At 35.4% G+C, this 14098-nt stretch overlaps 2 protein-coding genes across 2 annotated transcripts in view; one reads left to right on the top strand and one right to left on the bottom strand.

Annotated features, from left to right (window-relative positions):
* Positions 1-5106, bottom strand: part of LOC107700486 (SAP30-binding protein) — an 11478-nt gene extending 6372 nt beyond the window's left edge. The window contains 4 exon segments of the mRNA XM_074187058.1: positions 876-918; positions 3183-3227; positions 4038-4156; positions 4992-5106. Coding sequence (XP_074043159.1) covers positions 876-918; positions 3183-3227; positions 4038-4156; positions 4992-5085 — 301 coding nt within the window. The 5' untranslated portion in view covers positions 5086-5106.
* Positions 5107-5518: 412 nt separating this feature from the next.
* Positions 5519-14098, top strand: part of LOC107700288 (sperm-associated antigen 17) — a 15723-nt gene continuing 7143 nt past the window's right edge. The window contains 26 exon segments of the mRNA XM_074187055.1: positions 5519-5627; positions 5974-6053; positions 6099-6161; positions 6313-6372; positions 7060-7188; positions 7349-7514; positions 7617-7811; positions 7962-8248; positions 8852-8930; positions 9256-9380; positions 9583-9708; positions 9824-9931; positions 10166-10310; positions 10398-10583; positions 10717-10754; positions 10889-10938; positions 10940-10979; positions 11095-11249; positions 11421-11557; positions 11773-11837; positions 11936-12190; positions 12287-12401; positions 12561-12615; positions 12617-12672; positions 12861-13024; positions 13126-13273. Of these exon segments, the coding sequence (XP_074043156.1) occupies positions 5519-5627; positions 5974-6053; positions 6099-6161; positions 6313-6372; positions 7060-7188; positions 7349-7514; positions 7617-7811; positions 7962-8248; positions 8852-8930; positions 9256-9380; positions 9583-9708; positions 9824-9931; positions 10166-10310; positions 10398-10583; positions 10717-10754; positions 10889-10938; positions 10940-10979; positions 11095-11249; positions 11421-11557; positions 11773-11837; positions 11936-12190; positions 12287-12401; positions 12561-12615; positions 12617-12672; positions 12861-13024; positions 13126-13273 (3136 nt within the window).

Genomic DNA, 14098 nt, shown 5'->3' with positions numbered 1-14098 from the left:
CACGAGCATTATCCGGCTCCGCTCCTCCCGACCGCAGACGCAGGTTTACAAGCCACTTTTTCCTGCGTTTTTCAGCCAATTTCTTGACTTTTCCCCACTCATGAGCAACACATTTTCGTACACTATAAAAGCTCCTTGTGGTTTCTCGGTTTGGCCAATTTGAGCATCCATAAACAACGCAAAACACTGGCATTTTGAGTTCCTGCTAGTGATTCCTATGGATAAAAATCACTTCCTGCCCTCCAGCTGCATTTCGCACGTCATCAGGGACGTCATGTGCAAACAACCTATTTTAGCACTGCCTTATAGATAACCTTAAGACTAACATATTGATACTAACACCCAAAAAACTTTAATTTTGATTTCATGGAGACTTTAAAGTAGCAGATTTTGCTTATTATAAGCAACTTGAGCTTATAATAAATGGAACATTATGAAGCACTTTTGCTTCCTTGAAATGCTGCTATTAATTTTTTATTGTCAGGACTTGATTAATCTGCAAAATAATTAGCAGATTACATGATTACCAATATAATGACAGTCCTAAATCAGTTATCATTGTTATTGGAATCAACCAGGATTATACTTATTAGGTTTGATAGAAAAGTTATGAACCTGAGGTCTCACTATAATCAAACTAATCACACGCTTTCCATAAAACAGGACAGAAGCAAGCAATCCAACCTGGATTCCTGGGCATGGCTGAGATACACACACACATTCTGACAAAGCAATTACACCATGTTGGCTGCAGCACAAATACATAATGCTCTTTTCAAGAGGGCATGATGTGGTGCTCTCTACCATATCCAAGTGAAGTTTTGAAAAATATTTTATTTGAAGATGACAGTATGATTGATTAATTTTATACTTACCAACAAGCTCATTGGGGTCTTTAACCTCCACTTCTGTGACATCCTACAAAAGAAGAAATGGCCAAACATGCATAATTGAAAATCAATAACACATTTTACTTCCTATGTCCTTTTAAGTCAGCATGTACGTCCACATGAGATGAATTATGACAGACCAAGAAATATATTGTAAGAACCGATTAATATTTGTCCATTTTGACATTTCAGCTAATAACGATGCATACTTGTTCATCTAATAAAAGTGTTAGTGCCCCCTTGTGTCAACTCCAAGTCTAACAACAATTTTAAATTATCACATTTTTTTCCCAATTAAATATTGTGTTTAAAAAGTATTATTTTATGCAGTTATGTGCAGATCTTAAAACACTGCTCGCTATTCAGAAATATAGGTTTAATCCTGTGCTGTAACTTTTAAAAGAAAAAGTCTCTCTTGGGAGGCTTAAAAACCGAAGGTGATGAAATCAGAACCAAAGTGCAAAACCCCAGAATAATAAAACTAGGTTAAAAAAAATAAAATAAAAATTCACTGGGCCTCTAGTCGCCATCCTCTTTTACACAATCTCACGCATACAGTCACTCAGCAACAGGATGTGCAGAAGGTAGAATCGTCTCGTAAAAGTGCCCAAGCAGAAAATGTGTCTAGGATAGCACAGAGAAAGAGATATGACTCACTAAAAGATGAATCTCTTGTAGCCAAAAGCTCAAATCTTAACAACAGTCCATTCACTTGAAAACCCAGTATGGCAAAACAATGTGAGACAAAAAAAGGACACATCTATCTCCACTGAGGAGGGGGGCCTGCCTTAAAAGAGGTCTTTTTCATTTAGATTAGCCCCAAAACAGGACCATTGGTTAATGGACCTACTTCTTGCCATTTCATTGTCATGCCCCTGCATGCACTTTTACAACAGCAAAGACAAAACAAATGTCTGAATCATAAAGTTATAAGGCACATAAGTAAGTGAAGATTTAGTTACTTTCATGTTCTATGCTCTTATTTTTATGCAATATGTGGATAAAGATTGTTCAAAATTCCCCTTTTTAGTTTCCAATGAAAATCAAAACACCATATGGGTTTTAAACAACAAGAGAGTGAGTAAATGTGAATTGTAGTTTTTGGGTGAACAACAGTCGAAAGGACAAAAATGAACTGAACCCACATAAAAATAAAAAGCACCATAATTCTTACATTTGTGAAAGTCATTATTAAGCAATCAATTTAATCAAATTAGTTCATTACAAAACATGTTTTGATGCTCTTATTTAGCAAGCAAGACGAACAGTGTTCTGTCTTTGGGGTGTGGCTCTAAATTTATGCAACATCACAATCTTCTATTATGAAAAAGTAATGTCAGTGCATGAAATAACTTGCCACTGAAATGCTTTGCACATCTGAAATCCTTTTAGATGAAAACGGAATTTAGATTCTTGCTCTTAGAACTTCAAATCTGAAATCCTATTCATAAAATAACAACATAAATGTGTTTCTGGACACTATTGTGATAGTGTCATGTAAATACCATATACACTACCGTTCATTTGGGGTCAGTAAGACTTTTATTTTTTATTTTTTGAAAGAAATTAATTGTTTTATTCAGCAAAGATGTATTACATTGATTAAAGGGGACAGACCTTTGCATTGTTACAAAATATTTGATTTCAAATAAATGTTGTTCTTTTGATCTTTCTATTTGTCAAAGAATCCGGGAATAAAATGTTTAACAGTTTCCACAAAATACTAAGCAGTACAGATCAGAATAAGAAATGTTTCTTGAGCACCAAATCAATCACTGGAATAATGGCTGCTAAAAATTCAGCTTTGCCATCACAGGAATAAATTACATATTCAAATATATTAAAAATACAAAACATAATTTTCAACTGTAATAATTTTTCGCATTATTACTGTTTTGACTGTAGTTTTGATCAAATAACTTTTAAAAACATCTAACACATTTTACAGTCCCCAAACGTTTAAACACTTTGTATTACACCAAATACACAAAATAATGTTCTTTTTAGCAGCATCATATGACCCCTTTAAAAGAATGTGTAAGAAAAGTAACCGTGCAGAAACCTAATGTTCAATAAATATGCATGAAAACATTAAGGACATGCTGTATTACTCTGATATGAACCTTCTCTGCAAGTTCAAACACGCATGTTGTTCCTTAGCTTGAGTGATGCTGTGTTCTCTTGGTTTGAGACCAATCATAACAACGCAATAAACCGAGGACGGGTGTGTCTTGGGTTTGATACCCTGAACCCCAGAGCAGTCAGGGAGGGAATTTAGGTGGGGTCAAATACCTTCACATCATCTTGGGTCCGCCCTGAGTCCGACGACTCCTCTTCCTATGAAAATAAAAATGAACAGGGTCACCACAGCCAAAACCATAATCAAGAGCTCCCCCCTCAGGTGTAAAACTAAAGTTTCAACCATAGTGCTCTGACTGAGAATGAATGGGGATTCAGTTGACTGTAGCCTTTTTTCTGATTAATTTAATTATAGCCGATGTCATATAACGGTCCCACACTAGACAGTGGGAAATAGCATCAATCAAATAATCAGAGTTGAAATTAAAAAAGAGGGACAATTGTAAATTTACAACAAAGCAACCTGCAATATTTTGATATGAAAAAGGAATATTTGTACTGAAAGTACTTATAATGACAAATAATAAGAACTACTAGATCACAGTGTTTAATATAATATGTCAGAGTGTTGTCACATTACGGAATAGTTTCTAATGTTTATATGGCACTAATTCTATTAGCTAGAATAAAAATAATGTTCATTTAAAACAGATGGAAATTTGCATATTGTGTAATTATCTGAAACTGAAATTTAAATTCTTTATATTTAAATATTTATTACTTTTTCTACTAATGATACTGATAATTAAAAAAAAACAATAATGGACAATATAAAAAAAATGTCAATATTTCAAATCAAGTGATATGATCACATTTTTTTTCTTGTAATTTGCCAGTTTTTGGTTGCAGAATTATACTGTTACATCCTTTTATTACAACTGGCTCTGATCTCCTCTAATTAGTGGAAGGTCCATTAAAAATGTGAATTTGTGAATTACATTCCATGTGAATGTAACGGGCAGACACTTCTAGAAAACCCCTAAACTGAAAGTTGTGGTTAAGACTGACCGAATTTCTAGTGCTGTCATCATCACTGTCCTCATTGTCCGAGGGCTTCTCATCTGCCTCCTCCACACGACTCACTTCATCCTCTCCGTAACCAGCCCACACCAATCCACCATGAGATTCTGACAGACAAGCACACAAAAAAAGCTTTTTCAATTCCACTGAGGCCCTATTTGCAAGTGTATGACCTGTTAATTACTTAATCGACCATTCCTGATGATATCAAGAAGCGATACGGCATACTACCAGATTTGTTACCATGCTAAAGTTACAAAAATATCTAAAAATCAAACTCTGAAACGTACTAACACTATACAAAATAGATCAAAATGAGACAGGCTGAGTAACAGAAATCATAAATACGTAACACAAAAGTGAAAGTGTGAAGTACTGTGCCAAATCCTGTTTTTAACAAAGATACAAATGAATTTGAATCAAAATACCACAGATTTCACACAGTTACAACAGTTAATACTATAGTTACTAGTTATTGTTACTACTGTAAATCCATAATACATTAATATGAGATCTTTTGTGAGGCTAACTGTTGTATCAATGAAGGTTACAAGCATAAAGTTACATAAAGCAGAAGAAGAAGAGACATTTAAAAAACTGTACCATTAAGTAATTAAAATAGGGAACAAACCAATTTATGTGCACTGCCCTCCACAGAACTCAATGGTGAACTGTCCATCATAATAATAACCTTATTACTACCAAGCCATCAAAAAAATACCTGGTTGAGCCACAACAGTTATATATATATATATATATATATATATATATATATGTATGTTACATACTTATAAACATTTTGTCTATTTCACAGCATTTTGTCATTTGCTGTCATTTGTCATTCGCGCACGTTAACTTTACCCCTACACTGACAACAAAGCCATCAGCGTTACAAACTCCCAGAATTCACATGCTTTTCCTAACACTAATTAGAGTTTATACCTTGATCATCTGTGTCTGGATCTGAATCCTGCTCTGAATCATCTCCATAAGCCGCTAGTGAAGAGAGAAGAGCATTCCTCTTACTGCTCACCATGTTCAGCGCTGGCGCACAATAGTGACGTTAGAGTCTATATTCAGTGAGCGCTTGCTCGGCGTTTTGAGCCCTTCATGATTGTACATTTGATGTAAAACTTCACTGTTACATATTGTAATCGCAACTATGTCTGCCTTTGAGAATTGTTAATATTGTTTGTTCAATGCCTATTGTGTATGTACATTTGTTTATTTACTATTTAAAAAAAAAAGCTCGGCGTTTTGAAACGCGCGTCGCGGAGAATACGCAGATGTTTGGTTTCCATGGTTACCACGACGCTTTAGGAAACTTTGATCAGACACGCAAACTTTTGTTAGAGTTAACACCTTAAAATAAAAGAACAATAAATAAACAATAACTTAATGATAGTATTTATTACACGCGACGTCACACTGACAGTGAAATTAGTAAGTTTAAAGAAATTAGAGTGAATATGCCCCCCAAACGGAATAAAAGTGTTACTCCATCTGGGGCAACTCCAACCGGGGCAGCTGCTGCTAATAAAAACTGGGAAACAGCTCTTACTGCTGCTGTATTTGAAGAGGTAATCCTAAAAACATTGATATCTATTCAAATCAGGCATTATTTACTCACCTTCATGTTGTTCTATTTTGACAATGTTTGACAGAATGTCAGTCTCAGTCACCATTCACTTTCATTGTATGGAAAAATATGCAATGAAAGTGAATGGTGACTAGGCCTGTCAGTCCCTTTTTGTGTCATGGATTAAATAAAGTCATACAGGTTTGGAACCATTTGAGCATGAATAAATTATCTGATTATCATTTTGGGGTGAACTACGCCTTTAAATAAAAATATGCAAACTTTTATTGCTCTTAAACCATGCAGAATGTACATTGTTGTCTCTTCTGAATCATGCATGACTCTAAAATGACTGGAGGGCCAGTCTGTCTATGGTGCAGGCAGAGAGAGCAGAGGACGAACAGCTCATCAGCGCCCTCCTGCAGGCGGTCCAGCAGCCCCTGCACAAGCTCATCAGCGCCCTCCTGCAGGCGGTCCAGCAGCCCCTGCACAAGCTCTTCAGCGTGCTGTCCTGGGAGGACACTCTGGAAAAGGTTTCTGTTCAGTGATGATTCACATTAAATCATTAGAGAGTATTATTAATGAGTGACATGGGTGAGATGGAAAGGAATGACATTTAATTATGTTTCATTAAATACGTATTAGAATCTGTTGTTGTAAATAAACCAATCTTCTGTGACACAGATCAATGAACTGGGAAACCCAAAGACCAGAAAGACCAAAGATGTTCCCATGTTTTGTGAGGTGGGAATTGTTATTCACCATAAAGCATAGAAATGTTAGTTTAGTGTTACAGTCACAAAAATATATTGATCATGTATAGTTTTAGGCTCCAGACAACCCGCAATGGATATATAGTTTTTTTTGTTTGTTTGTTTTTTTTTGGAGCAGATTTTAAGCAAAAAAAAAATCATCCAGTTTGAAAGTAAAAGAAAAATAAACAAAATTATGTTAAATGTGACCCTGGACCACAAAACCAGTCATAGGGGTCCATTTTTTTAAATTGAGATTTATACATCATCTGAAAGCTTAATAAATAAGCTTTGTTAGGATAGGACAATATTTGGCCGAGATACAACTATTTGAAAATTTGGAAACTGAGGGTGCAAAAAAATCAAAATATTGAGAAAATCGCCTTTAAAGTTGTCCAAATGAAGTTCTTAGCAATGCATATTACTAATCAAAAATTAAGTTTTAATATATTTACAGTAGGAAATTTACAAAATATCTCCATGGGACATGATCTTTACTTAATATCCTAATGATTTTTGGCATAAAAGAAAAATCAATAATTTTGACCCATACAATGTATTTTTGGCTATTGCTACAAATATACCCCAGCGACTTAAGACTGGTTTTGTGCTCCAGCGTCACAAATTTTTTTTTTTTTTTTTATGGTTTCAGTTAAATGCCCTTTATGCTTCTGTATAGGTGACTGAAGTTACAAAGTCTATAATGGATGTTGGAGAGGAAATTACTGTGGACCTGATGGCAAAATTAAAGTTTCAGCTTCTGACTATCAAAAACAATGTCATTGCAAGGAAGGCTGCTGAGCAGAAGGTGAGAGCATTTTTACCATTAGCTAAAACATGTTTATGTTTAGTTATTCTATTCAAATTTACACTTCACATGTGATAAATTCTAATCAAATATACGATGCATATATTTTTAACATAACTATGTCTCAGATAAACAATAACATAGAGTATATATATTTAAGGCTGTAGAGGATAATGCCCATGTTAAAGCGGGACTGAATTCTGCTGGCAAGGACCAAGGGGGTAAAGGAGCAGCAAAGGGGAAGAAAGCTGCTGAGCTTCCAGTTCCAACCAATGACACCAAACTAAAACGTAGAGGGGAAGAGGAAAATACAATCAAATACATAGGTATATATTTCTGCATTGCTTCTTGTCAAATATCTGTGTATATCAGAGTAAAATGGGTTTGCAAACTGTGTCTTAATTTTGAATTTGAACATATGTGTTCAGATGATGAGCCTGATGACGGGCCGCAGCACTACATCCTGATTGTGGGGTTCTGCCAGCCTCATTTAATCTCTGCGTTGGACTCTCTGGGTTTCCACGTGTCCAATATCATTAAACTGGGCTTAGAGAGAGAGGTCCAATCAGAGGCTCTAGAGAAAACAGTGGCAGAGGAGAATCACCAATTACTCGAAGATCAAGGCAAATTGCTAAGAATTTCATTAAGCTTATACCTTTCAAATTATATTACATAGTGCATGCAGAATATGCTGGCTAGCTCACATTGGAAGGCTGGTGTTACATTTGTATGCATACAAAATCAAGATTTGTTTTAACTCATCCTGTGCTCAGAAGTTGAAACTCAGAGGCAGCGGGAGCTAGATATGTTCTGGAAGCAGCTGGATCAAGTCTTGAACAGTGGGAATATGGGATCCAGACTCAGTGATGTTGCCAGGTTGAACTATAGCGTGAAGATCCATTTGCTGCCCCAGGACAAATGCAACACTGAAGCAATGGTGAATGGAGAACAAGAAGTACACTTCCTTCTACCAAATAAGGTAGATAATTTTCTATCTTAAATTGATAAAGTCAGGGCATTAAATGTTGTATGCATTACAAAAAAATGAATATCTTCCTTAGTATTTTGTTACAAATGTAAAACAAAGTCTTGAAAAACTGAACAAAATTAGGTTTAAGCTTAAAATAAGAACAAATATCTGTCAGTAGGGTATGAAAACTTATTTTCAGTTTGAATTAAGTTTATTTTTTGAGCCCATTAGTAGATATTTGTTCTTGTTTTAATCATAAATCAACTCACTTGATTTTGATTAAATTTCACAGTAAATAAGACCTCTGATGTCTTTTTAAAGTAAGTGTATCTCAATATAAAAATCTTTAGAGATTTACACTGGAAAACAAGACAAAAATACTGAGGAAGAGCATCATTTTTTTGCAGTGTGATCAGAAGGAACATTAAAAGTTATTTCCATATTTTAGTATTTGGAAGCAGAGCTTTTTTTGTTTTGTTTTGTAAGATGAATGAAAAAGTAATGGAGATTCGTTGGAAGTTAATTTTTTTTTTTACTTGGTCTTAAAAAAAGTCTTAAATTTACAATCATAAAACCTACAGAAACCCTGAATGTAGAGAGTGCAGAAAAAACTGTTAATTTCAGAAGTGTTTTGAGGCAGGATGTACATGTTGGTTTTTTTGGTGATGTTAATTATTGTGGTTTATGTTTTAGGTTCTACAAACCCCAAGGAAGAAAGGAGTGTCAGAAGAAGACCCTGGTACAAGATATGATACACTGTTTCTGAGCTTTGGTTTTACTGTACATCACCTTTACATTTATATATACAGATATATAAAAATATACATAGAAATTTATTATTAAAGTTACACAGTCTCTCGCTGACTTTCATGAAAAAAAGCAATCAACAACGACATTAAAGTTTTAAATGAATTCATGTTTTGCCATTAAAAATAAGAGCATAATTAAAAAATAAAAAAATAAACAGAGAAATTTAAGATTTAAGTTACACAATCTCCCATTGACGTTCATGCAAAACGTAATCAACAACAATAAAATTAATTAAAATTGTAATATTTATTAAAGTCTTAAACTGAACCTATGGGTTTCCTCAGCAGAGCCAGAGTCTCCTGTTCTTAGCACAGAGGTTGATATGAGATACTACAGTGACTTACTGGACAGGATTCCTACTGAAATCACATCTGTACCTCTTATATTGCATTGCATTCTGGAACAGATAAGGGCACTTTGTAGGATTCAGTATAACCTTCAATTTGGAAATATAAAAGTCTGTTAAACATACAAAAAATGTTATTAACATTTGCACACAGGTTTTATGATCAAATGGGTACACATGCATTATACTGAATGAGGCACACCTGCTGCAAGTTCTTTATTTCTTTGAAGATTTAGCTGCTAAATTTGACTTCCTGTGTGTTTTCTAGGTGGTGGCTTCAGAACAGGAATGATCCGTTGATTCAGAGGAGCGCTTTGATAAAACAGATCAAGATCTAATCAGTTATATGCTCTCATCTGTCCTGAGTCTGCCACAGGATGAAGAAGACAAGAACGTAAAATGTCTGGATCACACCAATGCTACAACAGCAAAAAAGAATGGCAGTCAGTGGGTTTCTGAATCAAAATCTAACTATAGCTTTGCTATAATCTGTGCTTGTTTAATGGCAGGAACTGATGGAGAATCTTGGGTTGCAGAACAGCCCAAATACTGATCAAAAACACCCGCTCCTGCTCAATCACCATGATGAGAGAGCGAGGAGACTCCATCAGCTTCCTGTGAGCATGTGAACATACATTCACGAGGCTCATAATAAAAAAGGATGTTGGATTTAAACACAATAATGTCTCCCATAAATGCTTGAAAGCACACACAAATGTTTTATTCTGTGCATTTTAACCCTATAAAACCTTCTATATCATATTTAAGGCCTCTAAATTATCAACATGATTGAAACTTTGCTGGAAAAACCTGTTGTACACAAGTGTTGTACACTTCTGCACATGTTACAGGTCCTAGATGGTTTTGATGTCATCAAAATTGAAGCAGACATTATGAAACAAAGCCAGGTGTGGACCCACCTGATGTCCAGACACACTGAAAGTGCCATCGATAGACTGACTAGATCACAGGAGCTACTGCACTTCTGCACTGACGGTGAGGAGGAACGACAATGAATTACTGTTTTAATATTAACTTATGGTCCAGTTCTTCCTAAAGTAAATTCTTAATGTGTATCTTTAGAGTCAATAAGCTGGTCTGAGCTACAGAGGCTTCTCCAGCTGTTTGTGTTTGAGAGCATGCCACTGACTATAGTGGATGAGAACAGCTGTATTAAAGGATCTCAATCAGATCCTCCAAACCCTACACCATGGGACAACCCTGTTGAATTCACTAAACACCTGTACTGGAGCAACAGCAGGATACCAGGTGTGACTAGAGCACAAGAGCAGCCATTACAATTTACTTTAAGTGATACAAATACATTTAAAATCTAAACAAAATTTTTTAAAGCAGTGTTGAAGTCTTGTTGTTGTACACTTAAGTTGTTTTATTTTTGAAGGATCAGCAGAAAGCAATGCTGGGACTGACGAACAAACGGTATGATTGAAGTTTTGGGAAAAACTATTTTAAGCTGAAATTTGAATGTTATATAATTAAACATTTTCACTATATTGACATTATCATGAACAAGTGATTGGTTTTTAATATACTAATACATTTAATCAAAGCAGGGTAATGAAGTGACTATAACAAATCTCCAGAAGACACTGATTCGGACACTGGAACTTTGTAGAGAAGCACAGTGCTTCTGTTTTCCCGCAGGTACCCACCTTCAAATCTCATATTGTATCCTAATGTTTATTATGCAATATTATTTTGAAAAGCTATTAGAAATTGCAATAAAAATGACAAATGTGTAATGTCTTGGCATATTCAGGTCATCCAGTCTCCGTCTGAGACTTATAGATGTGTGGGCACATTTCACTGTAGCAGAGACAATGCAATATACGTTGTCTGCCACAATCCCATGAGCCCTCAGAGGAGTTGCAAAGAATACTGGGACGCATCACTTCACACAGATGTGGGCTTCAGGTATTTTGTCTCATTTTAAAATCTTTACATGGTCCAGTCATCCAAAGCCTATTTATTTCTGCAATTAATGATCATTTTAGAATTTTTCAGCTACCAAGATTTAATTTTTTTTAATTTAAATGTAATATAATATAATATAATATAATATAATATAATATAATATTCTCGTAGAAACTACTTGGAATATGTGGCACACTCAATCAGTGAATGGACCAGGCAGGAAGAGGAAAAATGGCAGATGGAGCAGGAGAAGAAAGAGGCGGAAAGAAATCCTATTCAAACCCCTTCAGAGACCGACAGGAAGAGAGGCAACATATTCATAAATTATGTACTGAAATAAATGAACTTTTCCACGACATTCTAATTTATTGAGATGCACCTGTATATATATATATATATATGTCTCTGAGCAAGAGATAACATGTAGATAACATATCTATACATCAACTATATTAGATATTTGAAAATATGTTGCAATGGATTTAATGATGTGCATGTTTAAAATTTAGCTTATTTGTTTTAGACTGTCCAGTGAAGTCCCCAGTCTCAGACACATTAGAACCGTACATAAGAGAGGATTCTCTCAAAGTGAGCTGTTAACCATATCATATAAATATTTATACTATACACATTTTCAGATTTCATGATCCTTACACTGGGCCTTTTTCCTCATGTATTTACTGTAGGCATGGAAGATCGAGCAGGATAGATTAAAGGAGGAGGAGCAATCCAAAAAGACTAAGAAAGAAAAAGGAAGAAAAGCAACACCAAAAGTAGGAGAGAGAATCGACTCAGTAAAGGAAAACAAGAAGACTCCGCTGTCCTCAAGAAAGAGTAGAGAGAACATGTCCAAAACACCCAGCTCGGCCACACTGCCTAGAGACAAGACCAGAGATGTTCCAGAGATGCCTCAAGAACCAGCAAATGAGAGAAGAACAAATGTCTGATTTCCACATAAAATGCTTATAGGCTATAGTCTAGATTTGGTGGTGCTAAATTTTAAATTAAATAGCTAAAAGATTGTATATTTCACACAGGTTTTCACAGGCTACAGTTTAACTGGAAAACTGGTGCAGGTCACTGGCAAAGTTCAGTCTCTCTATCCCTGTGATGGAGGACAAATTGATGTGGAGAGTTTTCACTTCACACAAGGTTTGAGAATCCAAACAGACAAAAATGTACCTGCACAAATACACATTCATTTTTTTTTATATTAGAGCATTAGAGCATGTATTTAACTTTTTGTTATATAACAGCTTTTATGCCTTATATAAACTGGTATAACCTTTTATATTTGGTTTCCATCATTAGGGTTGACACAAGTGAAAGTATGTGTGAAGAAGGATGGCCATCACTTCTACACACATTTCAGATAGAAAAAAAGAGGACAAACCAAAGGATATTGATATGTTCAGTAGACGAGGTGAGTTGCAAAAATGTTAATAGCTTGTATAAAATGTAAGCATAAAACACAATAAGAGAGTGGCCCACTTTTTTTTTTTTTTACAATTTACAATTTTTTTCACAATTTTATTATTAAAAAAAATCACTTATTTTTCTTTTAATATCTACTTTTACATGTTGTTTTGCCCAATCCAGCTGCTTATGGAGTCAAACCAGATTGTGAGATCGAGAAATTTGGCTCTTTTCATGCTGTACTGGCCAATGGCATTCAGCTGTCCTGCAGTCAGAGCACACCTAATAAAACAAGAGATCAGACTCTCCAACCCACTGTGCCCACTGCCATCTGTATAGACCAGCAACTACAGGAACAGGTAATTGGACAAAGAATAATAATGAAAAAATATTGGTTGGTTAGGTTTTACATTAGTTATGTGTTGTTTAGATTAGCATTAAATTAATCATAACTAAATAGCCATTATCTCCCTCACAAATGTGTGTTTCTGAGGTGCCTGAGGTACATTGTGAGCCCGGAGATGATTCCTCTCTTCCACCGTTCCTCAATCTGTATGTATCTCTTCCCAATGGACTCATCCTGCACTTTGATTTTGAGGACTCAGCAGGTGAGATGCTTTAAATTATTGTGTACATAAAATTCATGCACCATAAGGTTTATTCTTGGCATTACATTCATTTCTACTCTGTATTCATCATTTCAAAAGCATCAGTAAAAACACACTGACTTGTCATGACTTTTACTGGGCTTGACGTACTGTATAACCAGCCTTTAATAATGAAGATGTAGCATCTGGACCAATCAGACACACCATTTTTCATTTGATTTAACAAATCAATTATTCATTAGATTAACAAACGTTCACAGACCCCTCACCCAATAAACATACTGGGTGCCAAGTTGTCTGTGAACAGGGCCCAGGACCCTGGTTACCATGGCAACCCTACGACCTAATGGAATGCGAAGCAGGGAAACTCACTGCATGTTCCATCGCAAGAGGCACAAGGCACAGTAGGAATGGAATTTTCTACTAATTAATTCATAGGAAAACCTTTCTTTGAATGAACACACATATCCTTCAGGTCATTGTGTATGTTGTCTTTGAGATTTTATACTGTTTTATGCAGGCTTATGATCGAAACACTCATTCCTGTCATCTTACATATATGTAACCCTACCATGTTTAGTATCTATGAATTCGCCTTCTGATGATCGAAACAAGCGTGTATATTATATGTTGGTACATAGGCAATATATTAGTGTCCTGAGAATCTTTAGTAATTTCGATTCAAGTTCCATATGCAAATTACCACGCTTCCACACAAAGAGTCATAAAACTCCCCAGTATCTCAAAACTCCCACTTGGGATACCGGCCTTTCTCATTGGACAAGCCCATCTTGAGAGGCGGGGATCTTCTCCGACCTTAAAGGC

Source organism: Sinocyclocheilus anshuiensis, unplaced genomic scaffold (genome assembly GCF_001515605.1).
Source record: "Sinocyclocheilus anshuiensis isolate Anshui unplaced genomic scaffold, SAMN03320099.WGS_v1.1 scaffold477, whole genome shotgun sequence".
Taxonomy (NCBI): Eukaryota; Metazoa; Chordata; class Actinopteri; order Cypriniformes; family Cyprinidae; genus Sinocyclocheilus; species Sinocyclocheilus anshuiensis.
Note: the sequence above shows the minus strand (reverse complement) of the source record. Positions and strands in the feature narration are given on the sequence as shown.